The following is a 23,714-nucleotide window of genomic DNA, read 5'->3' as shown; positions in this document are numbered from 1 at the left end:
AGGCTGGCGGGGACAGGGCTGGAGCCATCTGCAGAGCCCGATGACAAACCTGTCTGGCTCAGAGGCCATGTCTTGCTGTGACTAGGCAGATCCCACTAGGATTAGGGGAGTCCTGGAGGAACTGGGTGGTCATAGGTGGAAGTGGAGCTGACGGGGGTGGGGGTGAGGGGGTGGGGCAGCATTGCCTGGAGGCCCTGGAGCGAAGCAGACCTGGGTGTCATTTCCCTCCAGCCTGAGTCATGGACTGTCCTAATGTCCTGTTGCTATTTCCTCCTGGAAGAGACACAAGTGTGCACATACATAAATGTCCCCTACCTGTGCTGGACACTGGGAACAAGAGAACAACAGGACAGTCCCCTGCTCCCAGGGAGCTTACAACCTGGTGGGGAGGATAGACCTTCCCCTAAACAGTTATTGCAACATGGGGAGATGTGAGAAGCACGCCCAAGGACCACAAATAGCCAGAGGTGGCCCCCGGATTATTTGCTGAGCCCCTTCGGCCAGGACTCCTGAGGCCCTGACCCCAGGAACTCAGAGATGGCATCTGTCATGTGGAAATCGCCACTGCCTCTGGGAATGCCCATCAGCCCAGGGCAGAGACACCTTTGGGTGCTCTACTAGAGAGGCCAGGACAAGCTGTTCTGTGCCCCATCCCCTTCAGGGAGGCCTTTGACAGAAAGGGAAATTGAAGGCCATTGAGGGGAAAGGCTTGCCTGGGCCACACAGTATGTCCCCAGAGGCCCACCGGACCTGGTGCCTTGACCTTGATGCTGGACTTGTCCACAGTTGCTGATTGCCCAGACCAGGTAGAGGTTGAGGATCTTAGTGCGAATGACCACTTACTCTGGAAGCTTTGGGGACTTGGGCATGTTCTCACGTGGGCAGGATGGAGAGGGAGACACCTGCCTTGAATGGGACAAGGACCTTGGAAGCTGGTGGAGTCAGGACCTTGGCTTGAAAAAGGAGGAGCTGTGATGGGAGACGAGGTGGGTGAGGGGGTGAGGGCAGGACGAGAGAGTGAGCTGCAGTGACCTGCATCCACCAGGCTCTGCAGCCAGTGGATGGCACTGGATGGAACCATAAAGAGGAGTCCTTGGGGCCAATATCTATGGGCTTGGCTGAGGGGTTGAAGGTTGGAAAGAAAATACTCTGAAGAGAGCTGACTAGGGCTGGGGTGGGTGGCAAGAAAAAAATGTCCTGGAAGGGAGAGGCTGTCATCTAAGGGGCTGGGGACCTGCAGATCCAGGATCGCCAGCCCTGCTCTGGGTAAGGGTCCTCTCAGTCTCCCTGGGCTGCAGGTTCAAAGGTGACCCCAGCCCTGTTACTGCATGAGGCAGGGGGATCAAGTTCCCCTCCCAGGCCTGTTCTGCCCTCCCCTGTGCCCCAACCCAAGGGGAAGAGGGCCCACGTCACTCCCTCCCCACCAGCATAGCCAGCTCCCACCTGACTTTCATCCTCTTTCAAACGCATTTTCTCTCTCCTTAGTCTCCCTCTTCTTGTGTCCCTGGGCTGAGAGGGGGAGCAAGGGCTGGCCCAAGAAAGGGTGTGGCACCCCACTGGCGGCCATGGTTGGTGGGGGAAGGGTCAGCTTCATGCCTCCCCCAGGCCCTGGGAAAACTCAGCAGGAGGAGCTGGGCCTCCCAGGGAGAGGGAACAGTGCTTTCCTTGCTTTTTGCTTTTCTTTTTTCTTCATCTACCACGTGGTCAATCCCAGCCCCTTCAAGGGAAAGGAGAGGCTGAGAGAGCCTCCATCTGTTTCTGACCCAGGCCAGGGTCTGGACCTTGAGGAGTGTGGAGAGAGGCCAAGAGAACAGCAGCTTTGTCTTAGCCGGTGGTCCCCAGGCCTGGAGTGGTCCCCAGGCCTGGGGTAGACTTGCCAGAGTTAACCCTCTGTGTTCTGCACTCAAGGGGAGCCCCTCTAGGTGCTGCTAAGAAAAGGAGTCTTGGCTCCCAGGACCCAGGCTCCCTGGCCCTACTAGCTGGGGGACAGAGTCAGCTGTGCTGGAAAGAGTGAGGAACTGGGATGGGTGCTGGGGCTGAGGGTGGAAGGTTCTGAAAAGACAGCAGAAAAGGCCAGGAGGCAACCCTAGGGTGTCTCACCCTGATTAGAGGTGCAGTGTCGCCTGACTTTTAGATTCTGCATGGGATTTTACTGGAACCATCTCTAAATCATTCCTCTGATCACCCTTTGGACAGGAGCCAAGCTCCCTTGTGGGACAGAAAACCAGGTTGTAGCTCCTCACCCCACACTATGCCCTACACCATGTCTCTCCCTGTGTCCTGGAACTCAGCTAGCGGGGAGCTTGTCCCACTAGGGGTGGCCGGAGCTGCCCACTGTCCCATTTGTCCCACTGCCTCTTTCACTGCTTCACCATGTCCTTTTCAGAGCCCTCCCTTGGCAGGGCTTCCTACCTGGGGGGCCAGCCTCCTGGGAACCAAGTTGAACTGGTATTATTTTGGGGGTTTGCAGAATTCCCTGCCCAGATCCCCTTGGACAGCAGAGTTGGCACTGAATTAACTCTTCTTTCATTGAACTCTTGCCATGTACCAGACACTGCAGGCTAAGTACTTCAGTGATATTAGCTATGATCTGATTTTATCTTTCCAACAACACAAGGTGATAAGAATCTTAATGATCCTGATTTAACTAAGAAAGAAGAGCTTCAGTCTCCTGCCCAAGGCCCAGGCCACTCTGAAGGTTGGCTTAGGGGTCACTGCTGAGTCCCCCTCCCCTGCCCTGTCCCCTCCATGTGTCCTAGAACCCTTCCACCCTGACAGCTGAGGCCAAAGAGTAAGACCCTGAGGCCTGTGACAGAGACGGGGTTGTAGAAGGCAGAAGGGAGGAGGCTGAGCAGGTACTCAGGGAGGTGGCTTCAAAGCCACATCCTCTCCCCATCCTGCCTCAGGCTAAACCAGCCTCCAGGCTAAGCCAGACTCTGGCAGAACTACTTTCTTCAGTTCCTGGACGACACCTTTAAGAGACAGAGTCAGACAGCCAGATGTGTCACAAGCAAAATGCAGCTCTCCAACCTCCTTGGCCCTACACACACACACACACACACACACACACACACACACACACACACACACACATACATGCAGACACACATAGACACATGCACATACACATGCACACATATGCATAAACACACACATACATACACACATGTACATACACACACAACATGCACACACATACACACCCCCATTGTGTCATGGACTACTCTAAGGGTCCCCAGGGCCATGGGTACTGACTTTCTTCCCAGGACTCTGCCCCCCCATCCAGTCACATTGGACCCCTTAGGCCTCCTTTTCCCCTTGGCCTGCCCAGGATGAGGGGTCTGGAGGGTCTGGCTGACAGGAATCCACAGACGCCTCCCCAAGGCTGTCCTCACTGGCCTGGAGCCTTCTCAGTCTCCTTCCTGCTCATCCACTTGCCCAGAACTCCTGGCCTCTCTTCTGAAGATCTCAGCAGTGCTAAAAAAAAATACCCCGCTAAAAAAAAATACCCTCTGGGAGACACCAGGCAGGTGGCTGGGCCATGCCCTCTTCATCCCTGCAAGGGCAGTGGGCAGGGCAGGCTCGGGGACAGGAGATGCTGGCCAGCGGTTGACCACATGTGACCGTTCCAGTCCATTTCTCCATCAATGAGATGGGGAAAATTATTCTTGTCCCGTATTGTGTGGGGTTGTGGGGAGGATCTGGCAGGACTTATGGATCAGAAGAGATGCTGCCAGTGAAAGACTACCAGCCTTAGGCTGGGCCTGGGGTAGGACTGAAGTCAGCAGGCTTTCTGCACGGCGTGCCTGCTTCCTCTCTCCCTGGGCCTCAGCCCCTTCGCCCCTTCCTCCCTGTCCACTCTCATCTCCCTGGATCCTCCCAGCTGGGAGCCTGAGGCCACCTCCTCCAGGTGTGGGGAGGGTCATAGGGCACAGGCAGAGGAGGCAGATGGTCCAGAACTTCCCCTGTGGACTTGAGCTTATCCAGCTGGGAGCTCCCAGTTAGCTGCCCAGGATGGGCCTGCAGCTACCCTTGGAAAGCCACCTAGAGTCCCCGTGGGCCACTGCACCAGATACCCCTGCTGGGTCCCTCACAGCTTCTTGCTAGAGAATTCATTGTCTTGGGGGTCCCGAGCCAGCTGATAGCAAGCCTCCTGGCCTGGTGGTTGGGACCATGGGCTCCAGAGCTGAGCGCGAGGATGCAGCCTGTACAACTGAGCATCTAACCCCACCCAGTCTCCTCGTCCGTCAAATGAGCTCATCAAAGGCCCTGGCTCTCAAAATTCCGGCTTCCAAAAATAATGGACCTGGAAGACTGAGCCCAGGGACCTGGGACAAGGACGCAGAAGCAGTGGCTGGAATTCTTGTGCTCCCTCCCCTCCCCACTTGTCCCTGCCGGTTGGAAGCCCATCCCCCTGTCTCCCTGGCCCAGAAAGCTGCCCTGGAGCTGTTAGCTCTGGGGTTTGCATGCACATTTCTTTAAACAATTGCCTCAGCTCATAGCTGTGGTGGTGGGAGGAGCTGCTCATGTGGACCAGCTGTCCCACCTCCCCACGTTTGACCCTTGCCCCTTGTCTAGGGACAAGCAGATTCCCACTCCTGAGCTGGGGCTGCCACTCTTCAGAGTTCTCTGCCACCTGGCCCCTGTGCTGCCCAGAAGGAGGGGCCCCTGAGGGGTGGGTAGGGAAAGAGAGGAAGCCCTCCCGACCCTGGCAGCACCCTTCCGCCCACAATTTGGGCAGCAGGCTGCCCCCCCCCCCCCCCCCCCCCCCCCCCCGCTGGCCCTGCTGCAGCTGCATTCCTGGCATAGCCTGGAAGACTCCCTCCTCCTGCTCCCTCCCATTGGGGCAGGTCCCATCCCTGCCCAGCTGGCAGGGAGAGGGGAGGGGATACGAGGTGCTTTGGCTCAACTCATCCTCTCATCCTGACTTGCAGGTACTTCCTGGGGCCTGGTCTGTTGCTCTGGGTCTTTGAGTTCACCCAACCCCCTGCCCACCCGCACCCCACCCCCTGGCCCCCAACAATCCCACTCCAGAGCAGATTCTGGGCGCATCCTCTCCCTCATCCATGCAGTCTGGCTTTAGCTGTATGACCCTGAGTGAATCACTCACCCTCTCTGAGTATCAGGCTTTACAGCTGTAAAAGGATGATTTGCTATTGTGAGGGTAGCAACACCTGGAGATGTGATCAGTGGCTTGTTGTTTTTTCCCCTACGCCACCTCCTTCAGAGGCCAGCAGACCTTTGATGATGCCTCTTCTGCCTCTTCTGTGTCTTCTGAGCCTTGGAAGGACTGGGAAGGGGCTAGGACCAGGCACCAGCTCCGGAAGAAGAGAGCTCCTTACAGGGGAGGGTTAACGGGCCAAGGTGTCCCAGCCAGGTAGAATAGGACCTGAAATGTGTCCTGAGTCCCTGCCCACCTCACCGGACCCCCAGCTGTCCTCTCCTGCCATCCTCCCTTCTCATACCTGTCTCTAGCCAGCTGCCCTGTTGGAAAGGACTGGCAAGCAAGAGGTGTTAAATGTATTAGCACCCACCTGAGACTTTCTCTTCAGTGAGCAGGACTGAAAGAGAATTGAGAAAAGACACCCCTGTGGGTGCATGTACCATCTAAATCAAGATGGAGGCCATGGTGTATGTCCCAGCTCCTGGGAGATTGTGTGGATGGTGCTACAAGCTGGGGGAGGCAGGAAGGGAGGCTCCCACTACAGGACCTGCCAGCCCTATCTCAAGAGTCCCTTAACCCCTCTGGGCCTCAATGGGGAGGAAGTCAGCTAACCTGGATTTCTGTGCTTAATGTGGAAGGCTCATTTTACTACCCTGGAAATGGCAGGATTTCCGGTGGTAGGAGTGCAGGTGTCAGCTTTTGAGGAATGAGGAGGATGTTTGCAGAGAGGAGAGTGGGCCTTCTTGAATTCCTCCAGGGTGGCCCTTCAGCCCCCAGGGTGGAATGCCCGTCCTGGCACCAAGGAGGGCTACCTTGCAGAAATGCACCATGGACTAGACAGTATCAAGGTTCAAGGCCAGCACATAGGTCCGAGGACCCTTGAGAACAACTCTAGACAGCAAGCCTGCCATTTTACAGTGTCCAGTGCCCACTGGTCTACCCAGGGAGGAGCCAAAGTCATGCCCAAAGACACCCAGTGGGCGAGAGGACATCAAAGGAGAGACCCTTGTGTTTGGGAGGGGGGTTGACTCTGTTTCCATCACACTTGTAAAGAAGCACCTCTTCAGCAATCTGGCACCAGCTCTCCACACATCCTCTGTCCTTTGTTCTCTTCCCTTTGCGATAGGGTATAAGATTCAGGCTGGAATCCCTGCTTACTATTCACCTAAACATTTCTTCCTGGGTCTTAACTGAATTAAGCTTGTGAATACCATGCTGTTTTCTGTTCACTTTACAGAGTAAGGGCAAAATAGATGAACAGGAAAAATTTGACCAAATCACTGCTTGGCTGAGGGAGAGGCCCACCTGGTCGCATCCCTCTGCTCTAGCTGGAAACGTTCATTGTCTAAGGTAGCCAAGTCTGAATTAAGTGTCGTGTGTAACATGCAAAAGTGGAACATGTGAAAACCAGGGGTTTCCCTCGAAACAGATGGTGATGAGCTAAGGATGCATATTATCATCTTCAGAGCAACAACTGGGAGAAAAATACAAAAAGGCATAGCTAAAATGCCAATAAAAGAGATAATGTAGAATATTTTTACTACTTCATCAATGCAAACAAGACAAGAAAGGAAGAACAGAGGAGACGAACCGAAAGTAAACAGCAATACAGCATTAAATGTAAATGGACTGCATGCTCCAATTAAAAGGCTGAGAATGTCTGACTAGATCGAAAAGCAAGACCCAACTCTATGCTGTCTGTGAGAGACACACTTTAAATGTAAGGACACACCCAGGGTGAAACTAAAAGGGTGAGAAAGACAGACCATGCAAACACCAAACGTAAGGAAGCCTCTACTGACATCAGACAAAGTGGCCTTCAGGACAAGGAGTATTACCAGGGACTGTTTCCCAATGATAGAGGGGCCAATTCATCAGAAAGTCTTAACGAGGCAGTGTTGGGCAACTTACTCAGCCTCGATTTCCCCATCTGCAAATGACAACAATAAAAGTACCTGCCTAATTAGGGGTATGGTGAGGATTTAATTCCTGTAAAGGGTTTAGAACCATACTTAGCACATAGCAAATGCTCTGTGACCATTAGCTCTTAGTGTTGTCACTGTGAACCTGGCGGAGATTCTTCTGAGGTGGGACTCTGCAGGCTGTTGCAAGACAAGATGTAAACACAGGCCCCTAGCTGGTTCCTCCAGTTCTCTTACCTGGTAGAGTGTGTGTGTGTGTGTGTGTGTGTGTGTGTGTGTGTGTGTGTGTGTGTGTGGTAGAGACCTGAGGCAGAGGAATGGGAGGGATAACTCAGCATGCACCCAATAGTCCCTTTGCTGCTAGACCTAAGGGATGATGTCAAGGAGATCTGGGGCCTGGGCAGGAAGAATGCCAACAGCCAGGTAGGGTGTGGATGACTGCCTGGTGTAACTGGTGCAGGATGGGATGGCTCTGGGCCAACCTTGGTCATCATCCAGCCTGAGAAGCAGAAAGGCAGCCAGCACCTGGGACCTGCCAAGTTCACGTTCACATGGCAGGAACCACAGCCATATTTGGACCTTTCTCCCTGGTTGCAGGCACAGAGAGAATGCTCAGTGACCTTCTCTGCTTGCCCCGAGACCCCCAGCCCCCTGCTCCGAGGCTGTAATGACAGGGCTAGCTTCACCTCTAGCAGGGCTGGAGCCCTACTGGGGCCGAGCTTTGGCGCGGAGGCCTGTGCAAGGATGAGATTCCAGCCGGGGCTGCAGGAAGGTGGGTTTCTGAATCGCTATAGATTCTTTCTCCGGGACTTCAGTGCTCTTCCCCTACCCCACATACATCTCCTTACCTCCCCTGACACTGCCTCCCTTCTCACCTGTAGTGGCTACCTTACTCCCTGCATTGAAGGTTCACTGACACCCATTAGGCATCAGACACTGGTCACCTTGTGCCCTCTCTCCTATCCCAGGTGATGGGTCCAGGCACACCTGACTTTACAGACGAGAGAGCCAAGGGGCTGCGAGATGTAGAGATGCTCACCCAGGAACCCATGGCTGATAAATGGCAGAGCCAGGCTTTGAAAGTGGTCCCCTGACTCCAAGGTCATTGTTCTTTACTGATTTTAGTCTCCATTAATCTTCAATACACTGCCTCATCAGAAGTCTCTAAGGGCTTCCCATTGTCTAGAGCTGCAGCCTCCAAACTTTTTTGACCTTGAGTCCCTATAAGTAAAACATTTTGAGCACATTCTCCATTATATGTCCATTTTAATCATATACAAATTATTTGCTTGTGCTAATGTACTGTTCTATTATGTGCATTAGAAAACATTCATATACAGCTTATAGATGAGAGAAATATATCAAAATAGAGTCTGTAATATTTTCTCCCCACCTCTGAGGATCAGCCTGTGAGTACCCCTGGGGTACACTTACATCCCCACTTTGGACACAACTGGCCTGGAGGATGAAGAGACAACCCCTGGGCCTGATACTGGTTGTTCTGTTACCTAAAGCCTCAGCAGATTTCTTTATACTGCCCTATAGATCAATGTCAAGGTACCAAATGGGCCACAATAATTCTCGACTCCATACCTATGCCCATACTACCTCCCCACAGCCTTTCTCCTTTCTCCCTTACCAAGTCTTTCATATTGTATGAGCTCCAACCCAAACCCCAGGTTCCCTGCAAAACCCTCCTCTCCTACCCTGGACCCAGGCATTTGAACCAATTATTCTGCCTTCTGACCTCAGTCTGCCTGCATCATGTTAAATTATCTTAATGGGCATGTCTCACCTGGCAGAGTACTTGATGCTGCTACAAGTATTACTTCCATTTCATAGCTAGGGAAACTGAGGCTCAGGAAGGTCAAGTAATTTCCCCAATGTCACACAGTAAGTGATGAAGCCAGGATTTGTATCCAGGCCTGACTCCAGAGTCTGAACTCTGTTCAGCACTAAGCTATGCAAAACAAAGATGGTCTCTTACATTCTTGTTTATTCTTCCCAGCACATAGCTTAGAAATATAGATATATATCAAGCAAAGTGTTGAATGAATGAATGTTTGAATGGATGAATGAATGGATTGTGCAGGTGACCACTAAGAAGAAAGCCCTTGGTAGAGTAGAAAGGGCCTACTTGATTCCTAGTACAGAAAGTATTGGCTCCTGTACCTATCAAATCCTGGTTAAGACCCCAAGCTTCAGGCGTTGCTGAATCTGGGTGCTCAGGTGTCATCACCAAGATTTGATGTCTCCAGTTTCTGGCTTGGCTCTGTGTTCACTTAGTCCTCAGGTAGGCTCCACTAGCAACTCCAGGGTCATGCCCTACCAACTCAGCAATCCCAGCAAGAGGAGAGGGTGTCTGATGGCTCATTGCACCAGCTTGTTCATGGGCCTGTCCTGGATCCCATTTCTGTGGCCTGCAGGTTGGGATGCACAGCTTGGTTAGTTCCTGATTACTGAAGCAAGATGGTGGGTAGCTCTGTACAGATCACGTGAGCTGAAATGGGACTGGGGATTGGGATGCTGTAACCAAGAGATGGGAGAATGAGCGTGCACAGGTGGGAGTCTCAAAGGTCCATTTGACTTTGTCTCTTGCAGGACCTGGTAGACTGGCGGAAGCCCCTACTGTGGCAAGTCGGCCACTTGGGAGAGAAGTACAATGAGTGGGTCCACCAGCCAGTGACCAGGCCCATTCGCCTCTTCCACTCAGACCTCATTGAGGCCCTCAGCAAGACTGTCTGGTGAGTCCTGCTCTTGGCCTATAGTGGGCTGTCCGTCCTCCTGATGGTGCCAGCCAGATACACAGGGGAAGGGGTAATCAGATCCCTCCTTGGACCTCAGAGCTATATTGTTAGTTCTTGCAGATAGTGAAACATGCCATAGGCATAATCTATTCCTACTAATGGTTTTGTTCACTGAGGGACAACCCAATGTGTAGTCAAAAACCACTTTGAATGTCACTCCTGTTCTATTCCAGACTCCTATGAGAGGTTTCCAATCTCCCATGCCCACGAGGACAATTTTGCCTGCAATTAGCTCTTCTGCCACAAGAGGTCGGCATCTACCTAGCTGCACTGTCAGTAGCCACAGGGACATGTTTTGTTTTGTTTTCCCTGCCAGTAACTCATCACAGAGACTGAGGTAGATGGACTCACAGCCTCTCTCTTCTTTTCTCCTCCTCCCCTCCTCACCGTCAATGTCCCTTTGACCCCAAGTCTCCATATGCTTTCTACATATGCTTTGGTAGTATTTCATCCATCCTCTAGTTGAGAGGTGTGTCTCTAGGGAAGCTGGACCCTTTTGAGTTTCTGTGCATGCATCTCTCTCACCCTGATGGCCCTCCTGCAGGTACAGTGTCCCCATCATCTGGGTGCCCCTGATGCTATATCTCAGTTGGTTCTACTACCGAACCCTCGCCCAGGGCAATGTCCGACTCTTCACAACCTTCACCACAGGTAAGGTCAAGTCCTTCCTGAAATGCTCCCATGGCTCCAAGAGGCAGGATACTTCAGTACTTTCTCTGGTCCTGAGTTTTTGAGAATATAGAACCCTAAGGCACATCACAAACATTTTAAAATGAGGCCTAACTATAGAAATATTCTTCCCCAAAGAAATGTTAGACCTCCTCACCCTCCACAAAATGAATTAAAAAAAAAACAAAAAACAAAAAAACAGCCACACATTAACAGACACTAAATGAAATCATTTCATCAGGTAGTGGAGCAATAAAGGAGGGGGTTTCTCACTGAGTCTAAGACTAGAAAATGCATGACCTGGGATTATTTGTCAAGAGACTATATGAAGTCGTTTCACCAGGTAGCACAGCTGAGAGCTAGACTCAGAATGGTCCATGAACATAACACAGATTAGAATTTGGGAGAGAAAGATCCTAATATGTCCTACAGTGTCTCCTGGGCAAAGGCCCATCAGCAGAAGCCCTGACTTGGAGTAGCAACCCCACTAACCTCTACTGAGCACTTACCTGCCTTGTGCTTTCCAGGGATCAGCTCTTTTAACCTTCCCCACAGTCCCACAAGAAAGGTACTATCATTATAACCCTTTTAGAGGTGAGGAAATGGAGCCTGAGAGAAGTCAAGTAAGCAATTCAGGGTCATGTGGCTAGGATCGAATGTGAATGCCAGTGAGGCAGAAAACAGAGAGAGAGGCTGGCTTGGGGTGACTTCCAAAGAGCTTGTGAGACTAAGTCTCACAAGCCAAGTCTTGCTGGCCTGCCTCGCAAGTTTATCACCTACCTTGGGCCTCCAGGAGCATGCCACCTGCCCGGGTGGTCTGTCCATCCTGGCAAAGCCTGCCTTGGGGAAGTGCTGCCCATGGTGGTGGCTCAGACAGAGGCCAGGTGAGGGGACAGATGGGGAAAGGGTGCTGGGAATAGCTCAGGTGAGCTTTCCTCTCCTGATCACTTGTCATGTTCCTGATTGTGAGCCTCTGACCCCCTGTCTCTGCCAGATGCATGCTCCTTCTCCCCACTGTCCGATGCTCTCGCCTGCCTGCCTTCCCCAGAAGTGGAGAGCTGAATGGTTTAGGTGAGAGGAGCCATGGCCGCAGTGACAGGAGCCCTAGTTTTCCCACCTGGTCCAGGATGGGGCTGGGAGGAACCAGCTGCAGGATGTCTCCCAGAATCCTGAGCTGCTCCTAGTCCCCAAGGGTTAATGTGTATGCCCTGCGAGCCAAGGTTACCCTTTTCTGCCCACGCTGAATAGCTCAGGCACAGCACAGGGCTTGTTGCTCAGACAGCCTGCTCACTGAATTGCCCACTGTCTGCCGGGTGCTCCCTTAACAATCACCAACAGTGCCAGGGCCACCAGGGCTGGGGCAAGAGGGGGAAGGGGATGCTGGAGCTTTGGCCCAGGTCCCTCTGCAGGATTCCTCCAGAGATGCCACTCGGTACCAGCTCCAGCCTGATGGACCGACAGGGGTGATGCTGGGGTGAGGAGGCGGGCAGAGACTTGACCTATAGGAGGAGACTCTTCTGCGTGGCAAGGAGGGTGATTTGACAGCTCGGTCAGAACCACAGGGCTCTGCAGAGAGCTGAAACGTGCTGTCTAATAAAGATCTAGTGTAGGGGTCAGTGGGCCTGTGACTATGATGCCAGTGATGGTGACATGAGAGCGGCACATGCCTCCCTCACCCCGAGCTTGTCAGGCAAGGCACTGGCCACAGGCAGAGAAAATAGAGCTGCAAAGTGAGGCATGGAGTCTCAGCAGGGTCCCAGTGCAGCTGCCAGACAAGGGGCGCACTGGACAAAGTACAGAAGATTCGGTACCAGGGAGCAGTTGAAGTTGAATGGAGACACCAGTTCAAGGCTGAAATTCCTAGGCATGTGTGTGAACATGCATTGGAAAGCAGAGGGGTTCTGCACATTCAGGCTGGCCCCCAGTGCAGTTCCTGGGAGTACATTAGATTCAGAGCTGAGTTGAGCAGCATCCAAAGCGAGGATTCAGGCCTCCAATGAGATTATGTGATGAGAGCCCCAGCAAAGGTCAAGACCACAGTCTGTGGCCAGAGAAAACGCCTGTGTGTCCTGTCCTTTCCCTGCCAGCTAGAGAGCTATACAGCAGGGAAGGGCTCCTGCACTCTGGGCAGTGGGGGGCAGGGCAGGGGGGCTGAGAAACTTCTTCTCCCTTCACCTGGGACCCTCCAGAGCCCTGCAAGGGGAGCTGAGAGAAGGCAGCACAAGTAGGGCTGTGGGTGAAATTTAGATGTATTTTGACTCATTATATTTAAAAATTAGTTACTTATTGTATATGAGGAGGATTGTATTATAAGTATTATGTATTATCCTTATATATAAGATATATTTGTATCACATAATCAGATATTATATTCCCTCCATCCTAATAACAGCCTTCACAATTGGTAGGATATTTTACTGTTGACAAAACACACAGATGTTACAGAGTCAGGATTTGAATCTAGATCTGCAAATCCAAAGCCTGTACTCCCTACACGTCACCAGAGTGTCCTGAAGGACTCCAGGGGTGTCAAGCCTGACCAACCAGAGCAGTCCAGCCACGGCTGGATGGCCACTCACAGACTGCTATTAGGCCCCACCAATGAGAGATGTCAGACAAGCTTAACACCTGATTTGAGAGAGACCCTTTGAGGATTGAATCTTAGCTGTTAGTTTCTAGGTGAAGCATGAAAAATCTTCCCATGGGTTAGAGACTCATTTGGAACCCTTTGTCAGAATCTGGTCCAAAGGGCTGGAAGGTCACCTCCCTCTCCCCACTTTCCCGGGCTCTCCTTCCTCAGCATACCCCTGTGGTCATTCACACTGGGCCCAGCCCTTCAGAAGTGCTTCCTTAAACAGAACCAGAAGCTGCCTCCACTCTGCCCTTGGAACAGCACAGGTCAAACCATCCAGGTACAGCCCTCCAGAGAGGCTTGTGTTCACCCGTTAACCTCCCATGAGCATTGGAGAACTTGCTGTGTTAAGCATAGGAGAGATAAAATGAAGGGCCCCCTCTGCCCATAAAATGCTCATAACCTCGTGGGCAAAGTAAAACAGCAGCCACAGTTCACTGTGATAAAGGATGACGTGGAGGGCCGGCCCAGAGCCTCGAACCCAGCCCAGGTGGGGACAAAGGGCACCCAGCATATAGAGGCGTGGTTAGGGTTGGAAGCTGATACAGTCACTAGGTGAGGGGTGATAAGGTGTTGGGAGTTCAGAGCAGTGAACTGACCCAAGAGGTCATTTTTTTTTTAATTGAAGTGAGATACGTATAACATAAAACTAACCATTTTAAAGTAAACAAGTCAGTATTTAGTACATTCACAATGCTGGGCAACCACTGATTCTCCTAGTTCCAAAATGTTTACATCACCCCAAAAGGAAACCGCGTACCCACTGAGTTGATCTCCGTGCCCTGCTCCTCCTGCCCCCGGCAACTGCCCGCTTGCTTTGTCTCTATATATGCCTATATATGCCTATTTCAAACATTCCATACACATGGAATCCTATCATATGTGGTCTTTTGTGTCTGGCCTTCTTCACTTTGCCAAGGGATATTCAGGAGAGGGAGCTGATGGAACTTGGTGACGGGTTGGACACAGGAGAGAGGGATAAGTCGAGCCTTTGGTAATGTGTAGACATCAATTCCCCTCACTGAGGAGCAGCCTTGGGTGGGCAGGAAGGAAGAGGAAGATGATTGGCCTCATCTGGCAGCTGCTGACCTGGGTTGGGGACAGGGATCTGTGGACAGTGGCGTGGAGATGCCCAGTAGCAAGTGGCTGTCCAGGGCTGGGTTGGAGGCGGGAGTCTGGAGGTTGTCAGCATGTGGGTGTGGCTGAACCCTGGGTGGAGCAGAGAGCATGTGAGACTGAAGGGTCAAGGGTTTGACCCTGGAGACAGAGGCAGTTTCTACCACAAAGGGCATCTGGAGAAGAGGAGAAAAGCCAAGTGTCCCAGCATGCAGGGAGTGGAACTGTGTGTTCTAGCCTTATTGGTCCCAGATCCTTTAAGAAGTTGTCAACTTGCTCCCCAGAAAAATGCACACACGGCGCATTGTTTGGGACGTCATTTCAGCAAGTTCACCCCGAAATCCAACTGAGGACCCTCTAGATGTTCATAAGCCTCAGGTTAGGAACCTATGAAGTTGCAGGTTCAAAAAGAGAGTGGCACCAAAGTCACATGCTATAGCCAAGTTAGAGATGAATTCAAAAAACTACTTAGATCTGGCAAGAAATACGTCACGAATGGCCTTTGCAGAAGACAGACTTTAGGGGCTCAAGTGCATAGGAAGACTTGAAGTAGACTTGAGGCTGGCTGACATTTTCAGTAGGCATGGATCTGATAGGACTGCATTAGTGATGGGAAAGTCTTAAAGATGAGCAGGAAAGCCTGTGGAGGAGAAGCTGAAAATGCCCAGAGGGGCCGGTTGGGATGGAGCGGCTGTAGGGAAGGCAGACTGAGGGCTGTGCTCTGCTGAGCGGGGTGAGCTGGGCAAGCAACATAAGCTCTCTGTAATTCCATGTCCTCACTCACATGGGCAATGCCAGCGCTTCCCTTGTAAGGCTGGAGTGAGATGAAATATGAAGCAATCCATGTAAAGCACTTGAAAGGCACTTGGCATGCAGGGACTGATCAATACGCATCTTTTATTATTATTATTATTATTATCATTATCATTATCATTATCATTATCATCATCATCATCATCATTATCATTATCATTATCATTATTATTACCACCACCATCACCACCATCCAGTGCCCAGGTACCTGGTTGCACATACCTTCCCTGAGGAGCAAGAAGGAAGTTTCAGGGTTAGGGCACAACCAGGTGTAGGAAAAGGTGGATGGGAGGCTGTGAAGGGAGCTATTCTCCCCCTTCCCCTCTTCTACCCCAAGACATCTTTTCTCTGGGAAGTAGGAGGCTGAGCGGAAGGAAAGAGGGGTGTTTGAGGGCAGTGGGGAGGGAGCTGAACTTGGAGACGTAAAAGGATCACCAGGCAGTGTTTGAGGTCTAGCTAGGTGGAAGGCACTAGACCTGTGACTTCCCAAGTGTCTGTCCGTGCTCAGCAGCTTGGGTGTCGGGTGGAAAGACAGACAGGTTCTTGTGCTGATCTCAGGTTGGGGGTTCATGGGAGTAGCTGTGGTCCAAAGAGAATGGCTAACTTTGGAAAACAATTTGGTGGTTCTGCAAAAGGTCAAATACAGTTGCAATATGACCCAGCAATTCCACTTCAAGGCATCTACCCAAGACTGCTGAAAACATCTGTCTGCACAAAAACTTGCACATGAATATTCATAGCAGCATTATTCATAATAGCCAAAAAGTAGAAACAAATGAGATGTCTATCAACTGATGAATGGATAAACAAATGCAGTGCATCCATATTAATAGGGAATATTATTTAGCCTTAAAAAGGAATGGAATTCTGGTACATGCTTCAATGTGGATGAACCTTGAAAACATTATAAGAAAGAGAAGCCAGTCACAAAAGACCACAGGTTGTATGATTCCATTGATATCAAATATCCAGAATAGGCAGATGCAATAGACAGAAAGTATATTAGTGGTTTCCCTGCTCTGGGAAATGGCGGGTTGGAGGAAATGGGGAGCAACTGCTCATGGGTAGGGGATTTCTTTCTGGAGTGATAAAAATGTTCTAAAATCATGATGATGGTTGTACAACTCCGAGCATACTAAAAACCATTGAACTGTACACCATTTAAATGGGTGATTTGTAAGATAGGTGAATTATATTTCAATAAAGCTGCTACTTTTCAAAAGAGAGAGAAAGTGCAGCCAAAGCAATGGCTTTTAGAGAAAAGTAAAACTATGAGGGATATGAAAAAACAGTGATGAGAGCTGAAGTCCCTGTGGAGTCAAAGAATGGATGAAGTAGAGAAAGAAATGAGAGCCAGAAGGACTGCAGCCTGTCCTCAGAGGGTCAGGTGCAGGAGTCTCACACTTGATGGTAATTATACCTCTTCAGTCTAATCATCCAGTTTTTTCACATCTTCCTTGGATGCTCTGATTTTAAGTCTTATCTGTCGAGATATTTCTCCTTTGATTCTCCTGGCCCTCCTGTGCCCTCCTTCTGGTCCCTGGTTGATAGCATCTTCTGCCAACAACCCCCCAGCCCTGCTGGCTTCATCAGGGTGGCCCCTCCCTCTCCTCCATGCCAAGGAGGCAAGGTCACTCTTTTCCAGTGTCTTATCCGTTTGGGCTGGTAGAACAAAAATCACAAACTGGGTGGCTTATAAACAACAAATTTATTGCTCACAGTTCCAGAGGCTGGAAGTCCAAGATCAGGGTACCAGCATGGTCAAGTGAGGTCCCTCTTCTGGCCCATTGTATCCTCGCATCCCTCAGAAAGGGGAAGAGAATTCTCTCAAGCCTGTTTTATAAGAGCATTAGTCCTGTTGACGTCATGACCTCATCGTCTCCCATCACCTTGGGGTTAGGTTTCAACAAAGGAATTTGAGGGAACACATTCAGACCACAGCACCAGGCAAAGGTGAGGACCGGCCATAGCTGTTCCTCTTATAGCTCCTGTAAGGAAGATCTCAAATCTCTAGCCAAATCTTACACAATATTAAAGCCAGACAAAGATGTCACAAGAAAGAAAACTACAAACTCTTGTCATTGATGAATATAGATGCAACAATCCTCAAGAAAATACTAGAAAACTGAATCCTAGCACATGTTAAATGATTATACACCATGACCAAATGGGATTGATTCCAGGAATGCAAGAGCCGATCAACATGTGAGAGCAATGTAATATACCACGTTAATAGTGCTCTGAGAGGACCTCTCCTAAGGCCAACACAGATCCTCACAGCCTCCTTCCCATATTGAATCAAGGGCCCCAACAGGGGGTCTGGCCCCACAGCTGCTGAACAAAGGGCAGCAGCTCCTGAGAAGATGGGGCAGTGAGACCAGACATCCGGAGCCACCAGGCACTGCTGTTCCCTGCGGCCATCTGCCCTGACCTCACCTCTCTCCTGCCACCCTCCAGAGTACTCGGTAGCCATGCCCGAGTCTGTGTTCCCAGGCCTCTTCTTGCTGGGCCTGTTCCTCTGGACCCTGATAGAGTACCTCATCCACCGCTTCCTCTTCCACATGAAGCCCCCCAGCGACAGCTATTACCTCATCATGCTGCACTTCGTCATGCATGGCCAGCACCACAAGGTGAGCGGGGCAGGCTCTCTCCCGGGGCCTTGCAGCTGTAACCAACTCCGGGGAGCTGCTCTTCTTGTTGGAGGTCAGGGTGGAAGCAAGGGGAAATCAAGGGCGTGTGACTGGGTCCCCACCTGAATGGGCATGGGCAGAGGGAGCATGAGAGTCTGTGCGACATCATATTGATACCACCTCACTACACCTCATCCACTCATTCATTCATTCATTCATTCATTCAACAAATGTTCACTGAGCGCTCCCTCACTCTGTGCCGGGCACTGTTCTGGACACCACTGATCAAAACAGTCAAAAATCACTGCCCTGGTGGAGCTTCCTTCTGAAGATGGTGCTCCAGTTCTCCCCACTCCACAGAATGACAAACTGAGGCTTGGGGAAATAAAGGAACTAAGGAATTCCCCCAGGGCCACACCTGGATATTGTGCCCTGTGGACTCCAGAGTCTGTGCTCTCAGCCACCCACCACCCTGGGGCTCTTCGTGGGCGACACAATGGTCCCAGTTGCTGGGATTGGAAGCCAGGTCTGCCCAGAGGCAGCTGTCCCCCTGATGTTTCTGTCCCTGCACCGTGCTGTTCTCAGCCTGTCCCAGCGTATCCCTCCCTTCCTCCCTTCTTTTACTGGGAGCCCATAGGTCCTGTTACTCCTGGTCTGAGCAGAGGGAGGCCCATGTCAGCATGTTGCTCTTTCTCTATCACCTGCTTTCTCTCTCTTCTCTCCCAGTCCAAAGAGGGTCTGTCTCTTCTCAGAATACTTATACCATCTCTAAAACTTTACCTCCATGCCAGGCCCTTAGCTTGTGACACTCCAGAACCGAAGGCTGGCTCTCTTGTTGTCTGGTTCACTGGGACAACACCACTTTGGAACAAAGAAGGCCACTTGGGGGTGGGGAGGACCATCTGTTAGCACTTCCAAGGTCATCCACCACTTGTGCCTTCATCAACCTCAGGCCTCGGTCTAGGTACCCCTTATGGTTTTTGCGCGGGGTAGGGGTGGGGGGAGGCTCCTCCCTAGCACCTAGCAAATTCCAGGGCCAGAGTGGCCTCGAGCATAAAGCAGGACTCTGACCTGTGAGCATCCTGCCCACATCACATCCACCCCCGTGTTCTGAGGCAGTTTTCCAGGTCCATCCTGGCTTGGAAACTGGGGGCAGGACAGTCTCTCCAGTGCTTTCAGCCACCGAGGGTGCCAAGCCCACTCGCTCCCCAGGCTGTCTGGGATGTCCTCCGCGGGAGCATCTCTGGCCCCAGGCGTGCTGTGTTTTGTGACCACAGGCAGGCCCTGGGACCCCAGGCTTCTTCCTGACGTGGGAGTCTCTCCATCCACAGGCACCCTTCGACGAGTCCCGCCTGGTCTTCCCCCCTGTGCCAGCCTCTCTGGTGATCGCCTTCTTCTATGTGTTCTTGCGGCTCATCCTGCCCGAGGCAGTTGGGGGCACTGTGTTTGCGGGGGGCCTCCTGGGCTACGTCATCTACGACATGATCCACTACTACCTGCACTTCGGCTCCCCACACAGGGGCTCCTACCTTTACAGCCTGAAGGCCCACCACGTCAAGCATCACTTTGCGCATCAGCAGTCAGGTGAGGATCGGCCAGTGCCTCCCCGCTCCCTCATTTGTTAATTTCTTTGACAGTTACCTCTGAGCTTCTACCAAGGGCCAGGCTTGGTTCTGGGGACACAGTCAGCAAGGCAAGCCTGGGATTCCTGTCCTCCTCCCTGGTGTGGGGGAGCTGTGCAGAGACAGACAAACAAGGGAACCAATAAACAGCAAAGATCATTTCACAGTGATAAGCGCCACAAAGAAAATAACACAAGGTGATGTTAGAGAAGGTGGGGGAGGGGCCCCGCACTGTCTAAGAAAATAGAATGCAACTCGCAGATGGGGTTTTACATTTTCTAGTAGCCAAGTAAAAATAAACAGGGGAAGTTAATTTTAATGATACAGTTTATTAAGCCAAAACAACTGAAATATTGTCATTTCAAAGTGTGATGGATTCAAAAAATTGTGGAGATATTTTACATTCTCTCCTTCTATTAAGTCTTCAACATCCGGTGTGTATCTCTTGCTTATGGCACATCTTCATTCAAGCACCAAATCTCCACTGGAAATACTTGATCCATGTTTAGGGTTTATAAAATTTACAATAGAAAAAGTAGATTTATGTATATGAGTTGCTCCAAACATGCCTAAAAGTTTTCCTGTAACTGAATGGAGTAGAGGTTTTTAAGTTGAAACTTAATTAAAATTAAATGAAGTTAGGAATTTGGTCCCTCCATAGCTCCAGCCATGTTTCCAGTGCTCAGGAATCCTGTGGTCTAGTGGCTATGATGCTGGATAGCAGAATGCCAGCTAAAGTGGTCCAGGAAGGTGTCACTGCATTAGACCTGAGACCTAAATTAAGACAAGCCAGCATCTGATATCTGAAGGAAGAGCATCCCAGGAGCAACAAGTGTGAAGCCTTGAAGCAAGAGTGAACTTGGCATCTTCAAAGACCAGGGGGCAGCTGGAGTGTGAAGGAGGGGAAGGAAGAGGCAGGCAGCAGCCAGGCTTTCCCAGGAAGTCAGGCCAGATAAGGAACTTGGGGTTATTCCAGTGGCATCCTTGGGAGTCTAGAAATGCAGGGACCCTGCTGTTGACTCCTGCCAGGATAGCCCTGAGAGTTGGGAAGTCCAATGGGGACCAATGTTGAAATCTTCCCCACGTGCCAGCCCCACCTCTGCTGCCTTCCCAAGCAGATCCCACTGCTTCAACAGCACTCATCTTCCCCTCATTTGTCTCCCTCTCTAGGATTTGGCATCAGCACTAAAATTTGGGATCACTTTTTCCACACCCTTATACCGGAAGAATCCCACCCGAAGATGCAGTGACAACTCCCATCCCTGCCATCCTGCCCTCAGCCCCGTCATGGCCGCTGCCCCAGCCCACTCCCATCCAGACCCTGCAAAGAAGGCAGGACGGGCTTTGTCCGGCCCTTGGGCTTGGTGGAGGGTGTCAGGGAGAACTTGAAGACTGAGACTGCCCTCTTGACCCAGCACAAGAGGGTCATGTCTGCTTGGTGGCCAAATGGCCCTCGGGGACTAGCTCTTTCCTGGAGCATCCCCGCCTCTCCACCAGCATCCCTGCCCAGAGCCTTAGCCCACAGGACTGCTTCAGGACCTGGCCAAGGGGGAATTTCTGAGGGGAATGAAGGAAACTGACCCCTGGGACCAGGCCCACCTGTGTCTTAGCACCTTGAGATGCCCCTCATGGTGGAGCTGCCAGTGTTCACAGCAGAGAGCAGAGCCTGCGGGGCTGTGGCCCTCATCTTCCCCACCTTCCCTCCCTGGGGAGGAGGTGGTGGCTCTGGATGTTCTCCTGAGGACTGGAGAACACGGAGGTGGAGGAAGAGCTCTCACAGAAGAGACAGCATGAAGCCTCCCACAGGCCACCCCCAATCCCGGGCAGCGCCTTTGTCCCCACCAGTGACAAACACCAGCTGTACCACCAGATGCCTTGGCCTGTGACACATCCAGCACCCATGCGCCTGGCCCTCACCTGTTTTTGCAGGTGGGCTGAGGGAGCTGGCAGCAGCCTCAAAGCTGGAGGGAGCCCACACCCATTTCTCTAGGAACCACCAGCTGCTCTAGCCACCTCTCCCCAACCTCCAAAATCACAAAGCTTTTCCCTAAGGGAGGCTGAAGAGTCCTCTGCATGAGTGGGAGCCCTATCCTGTCCCCTGCCATTCTTGACTCCCACCTGCCGTAGGTGGGCCTCCGGCTGCCTCACTCTGGACCCTTCCAGTCAGTGCCTCCTTATTCAAGAAGCAGCCTCCATGCGGTGCCTTATCTCCCTGCCCCTCACCCCACGGATGAGGTTTCCCTTCTCTTCCTCGTAACCAAAACCCTCACTGCTCATAAGAGGGTCTTATTTATAAACTATATAAATACCTGAGTCGGGCTCCAGACCAAGTAGCTGCTCAGATCCCCCTTTCTAATCTTACGTGTCGAGCTTACGTAAAAAAATTTTGTCTTATGTTGGTTCCCTTCTTACCCACAAACCAATACTACTTGAAACTTTTTAAAAACTCAACATGTATAAAAAGGCTAAAGGGAAGCAGTCTGACTGATCCTGTGATTTGTACTGTTTACTGCGGAGTTATTTAAAGATTTTGGAATAAATATACAAACTACAGTTGTGAAATAAAAGTGTAAATAAATTGTATATTTTGAAAAATAAAAACACTGGGAAAGAAACCAACAAAGATGAGTTACTTCTTGATGGCGACGCACCAGACTTCACCGAGGCTGGGGAGGGGCAGAAGTGGGGGCGGGGTCGTTCCAGCAGGAAGGAGTATTTATTTGATCACTGACCAGGTTGTGTAGACTTGCTGGGGTATATAGTGATGATAAAAAGCAGACCAGCCCTTATCCTCTTACTCAGTCTTATTGCTGTTTTAAATTTTTCTGCAGTCAGCATCTCCCCTTCACTGCTTGCATCTGGATGTGGGAGTAGGGGGGTGTCACTTCCACCAACTGCCTTGGTACACCACAGAGGAAGTGCTTGTTCTGGAATTTATCAGACCCCAGCTGAGATTCTAGTTGAGTTTTCTAAGGCTCTAGTAACCAATGCCGGATGTAGGAACTAGAGCGTCATGCCAGCTCAGTCTGGGTGAAACCTATGTCTTCCCTGCTACCTCCTCAGAACCACCTGCGGAACCTGTCTACTACAGATCCAAGTCCTCCACACTCAAAATCTAATTCAGTAGGTCCAGCAGAAGGAGGTGGGCTCTGGATTCTCCTGCCCAAGGAGGCAGAGGCAATTAAATGAAAGCAGAGGCAAGTAGATATTGGCAAGGCTCTGGCCATACGGAGGGGCCCCCACCCCTGCTGCCTCTCCCTGCTCTAGCAGCTCCCAGCCTGAAGATAAGTGCTACCTATCTGAGCCATTCATCCCTCAAACTCCTGAAATCCATCACTGGAATCGAGTCCATCCAAACAGCAGAAATCCAACCTCCAATTCCCAAGATGATACTGGAACTCCAACCATGGAGCAACTAGCCCAAGGGAAAGGAAGAAACAAAAAGGAGGAACAAAGGAAGAGATCAGCTAGTGGTAAATAAGTGAGTCCACCGGAAACAAGTCTAAGATGAGCAACCTTAAGCAAAAAATTAATTGGAAAAAGAAAACTTTAAAATGATTGAAACAGAACTAGTATGAAAATGCCAAAATCTACAGGAGCCTGTGGCATGATAATGAGATTTAGGGCTAAAAAAACCCCAACTTATTAATGAAAAGGTCCACTCAAGTGAATATTGGACAGACACCCTCAGATCTTCTTGCCCTGCCGGCTATAACTTTCGAGGAGGCTGAGAATTTCTACAAAGGCTTTGGAAGAGAATGAGCCCCACCTTACAGAAGAGGGTAATATAGAAAGTGCCCTTAACCTCAAGCCAGTTGTCACTCACAGTGCAGCCCCTACTAAATGACCATCTGGTGGAGTCAGAGAATTTTATCTTCAAGTATAAGGAGGAGTCAAAGAGAAGATGCTAAAGCCAGCCTGGGATCTTATCAAAATGTCCACAGATCTAGCATGATGGGAAAGCCTGAAACATAGGGCACGTTATGTTTATTTCTATAGTGGGAGAAGACAGAAAAATCATCTAAAAAGTTTAATGTTTACTCAGGCAAAGGGCCTTTTAAATTCTGATCAGTGTAAAGTAAATATGCAGGTTGACTGACTCTCAGTGATCCCAGCAATGTAGCTGATTGTCTAGCAATGACCCAGCTGCCCTTGCAGAGGACAGGCCCATAACCCTTATCTTTATTTCTGGCGCGTGCATGTACCTCCAGACATGCTGTCTTTGGGCGTCTCCTGGCTGACCTGAAGAACTGCCCTCTTAACTCCGTTCCACTCCTCCATTGGCTCTGGACTCCTATCTCTGCCTTTGAACTTTGTATGATTTTTTTTAACGGGACCC

At 51.0% G+C, this 23,714-nt stretch overlaps 1 protein-coding gene across 1 annotated transcript in view; it reads left to right on the top strand.

The window, feature by feature from the left end:
• Window positions 1–21,994, top strand: part of FA2H (fatty acid 2-hydroxylase) — a 47,559-nt gene extending 25,565 nt beyond the window's left edge. The window contains exons 3-7 of the mRNA XM_032486743.1: window positions 9,688–9,830; window positions 10,438–10,544; window positions 17,581–17,753; window positions 19,085–19,337; window positions 20,546–21,994. Of these exons, the coding sequence (XP_032342634.1) occupies window positions 9,688–9,830; window positions 10,438–10,544; window positions 17,581–17,753; window positions 19,085–19,337; window positions 20,546–20,625 (756 nt within the window). The 3' untranslated portion in view covers window positions 20,626–21,994. The remainder of the gene's footprint in view (window positions 1–9,687; window positions 9,831–10,437; window positions 10,545–17,580; window positions 17,754–19,084; window positions 19,338–20,545) is intronic.
• Window positions 21,995–23,714: the final 1,720 nt, after the last annotated feature.

Source organism: Camelus ferus, chromosome 9 (genome assembly GCF_009834535.1).
Source record: "Camelus ferus isolate YT-003-E chromosome 9, BCGSAC_Cfer_1.0, whole genome shotgun sequence".
Classification (NCBI taxonomy): Eukaryota; Metazoa; Chordata; class Mammalia; order Artiodactyla; family Camelidae; genus Camelus; species Camelus ferus.
This window is presented reverse-complemented; position numbering and strand designations above follow the sequence as displayed.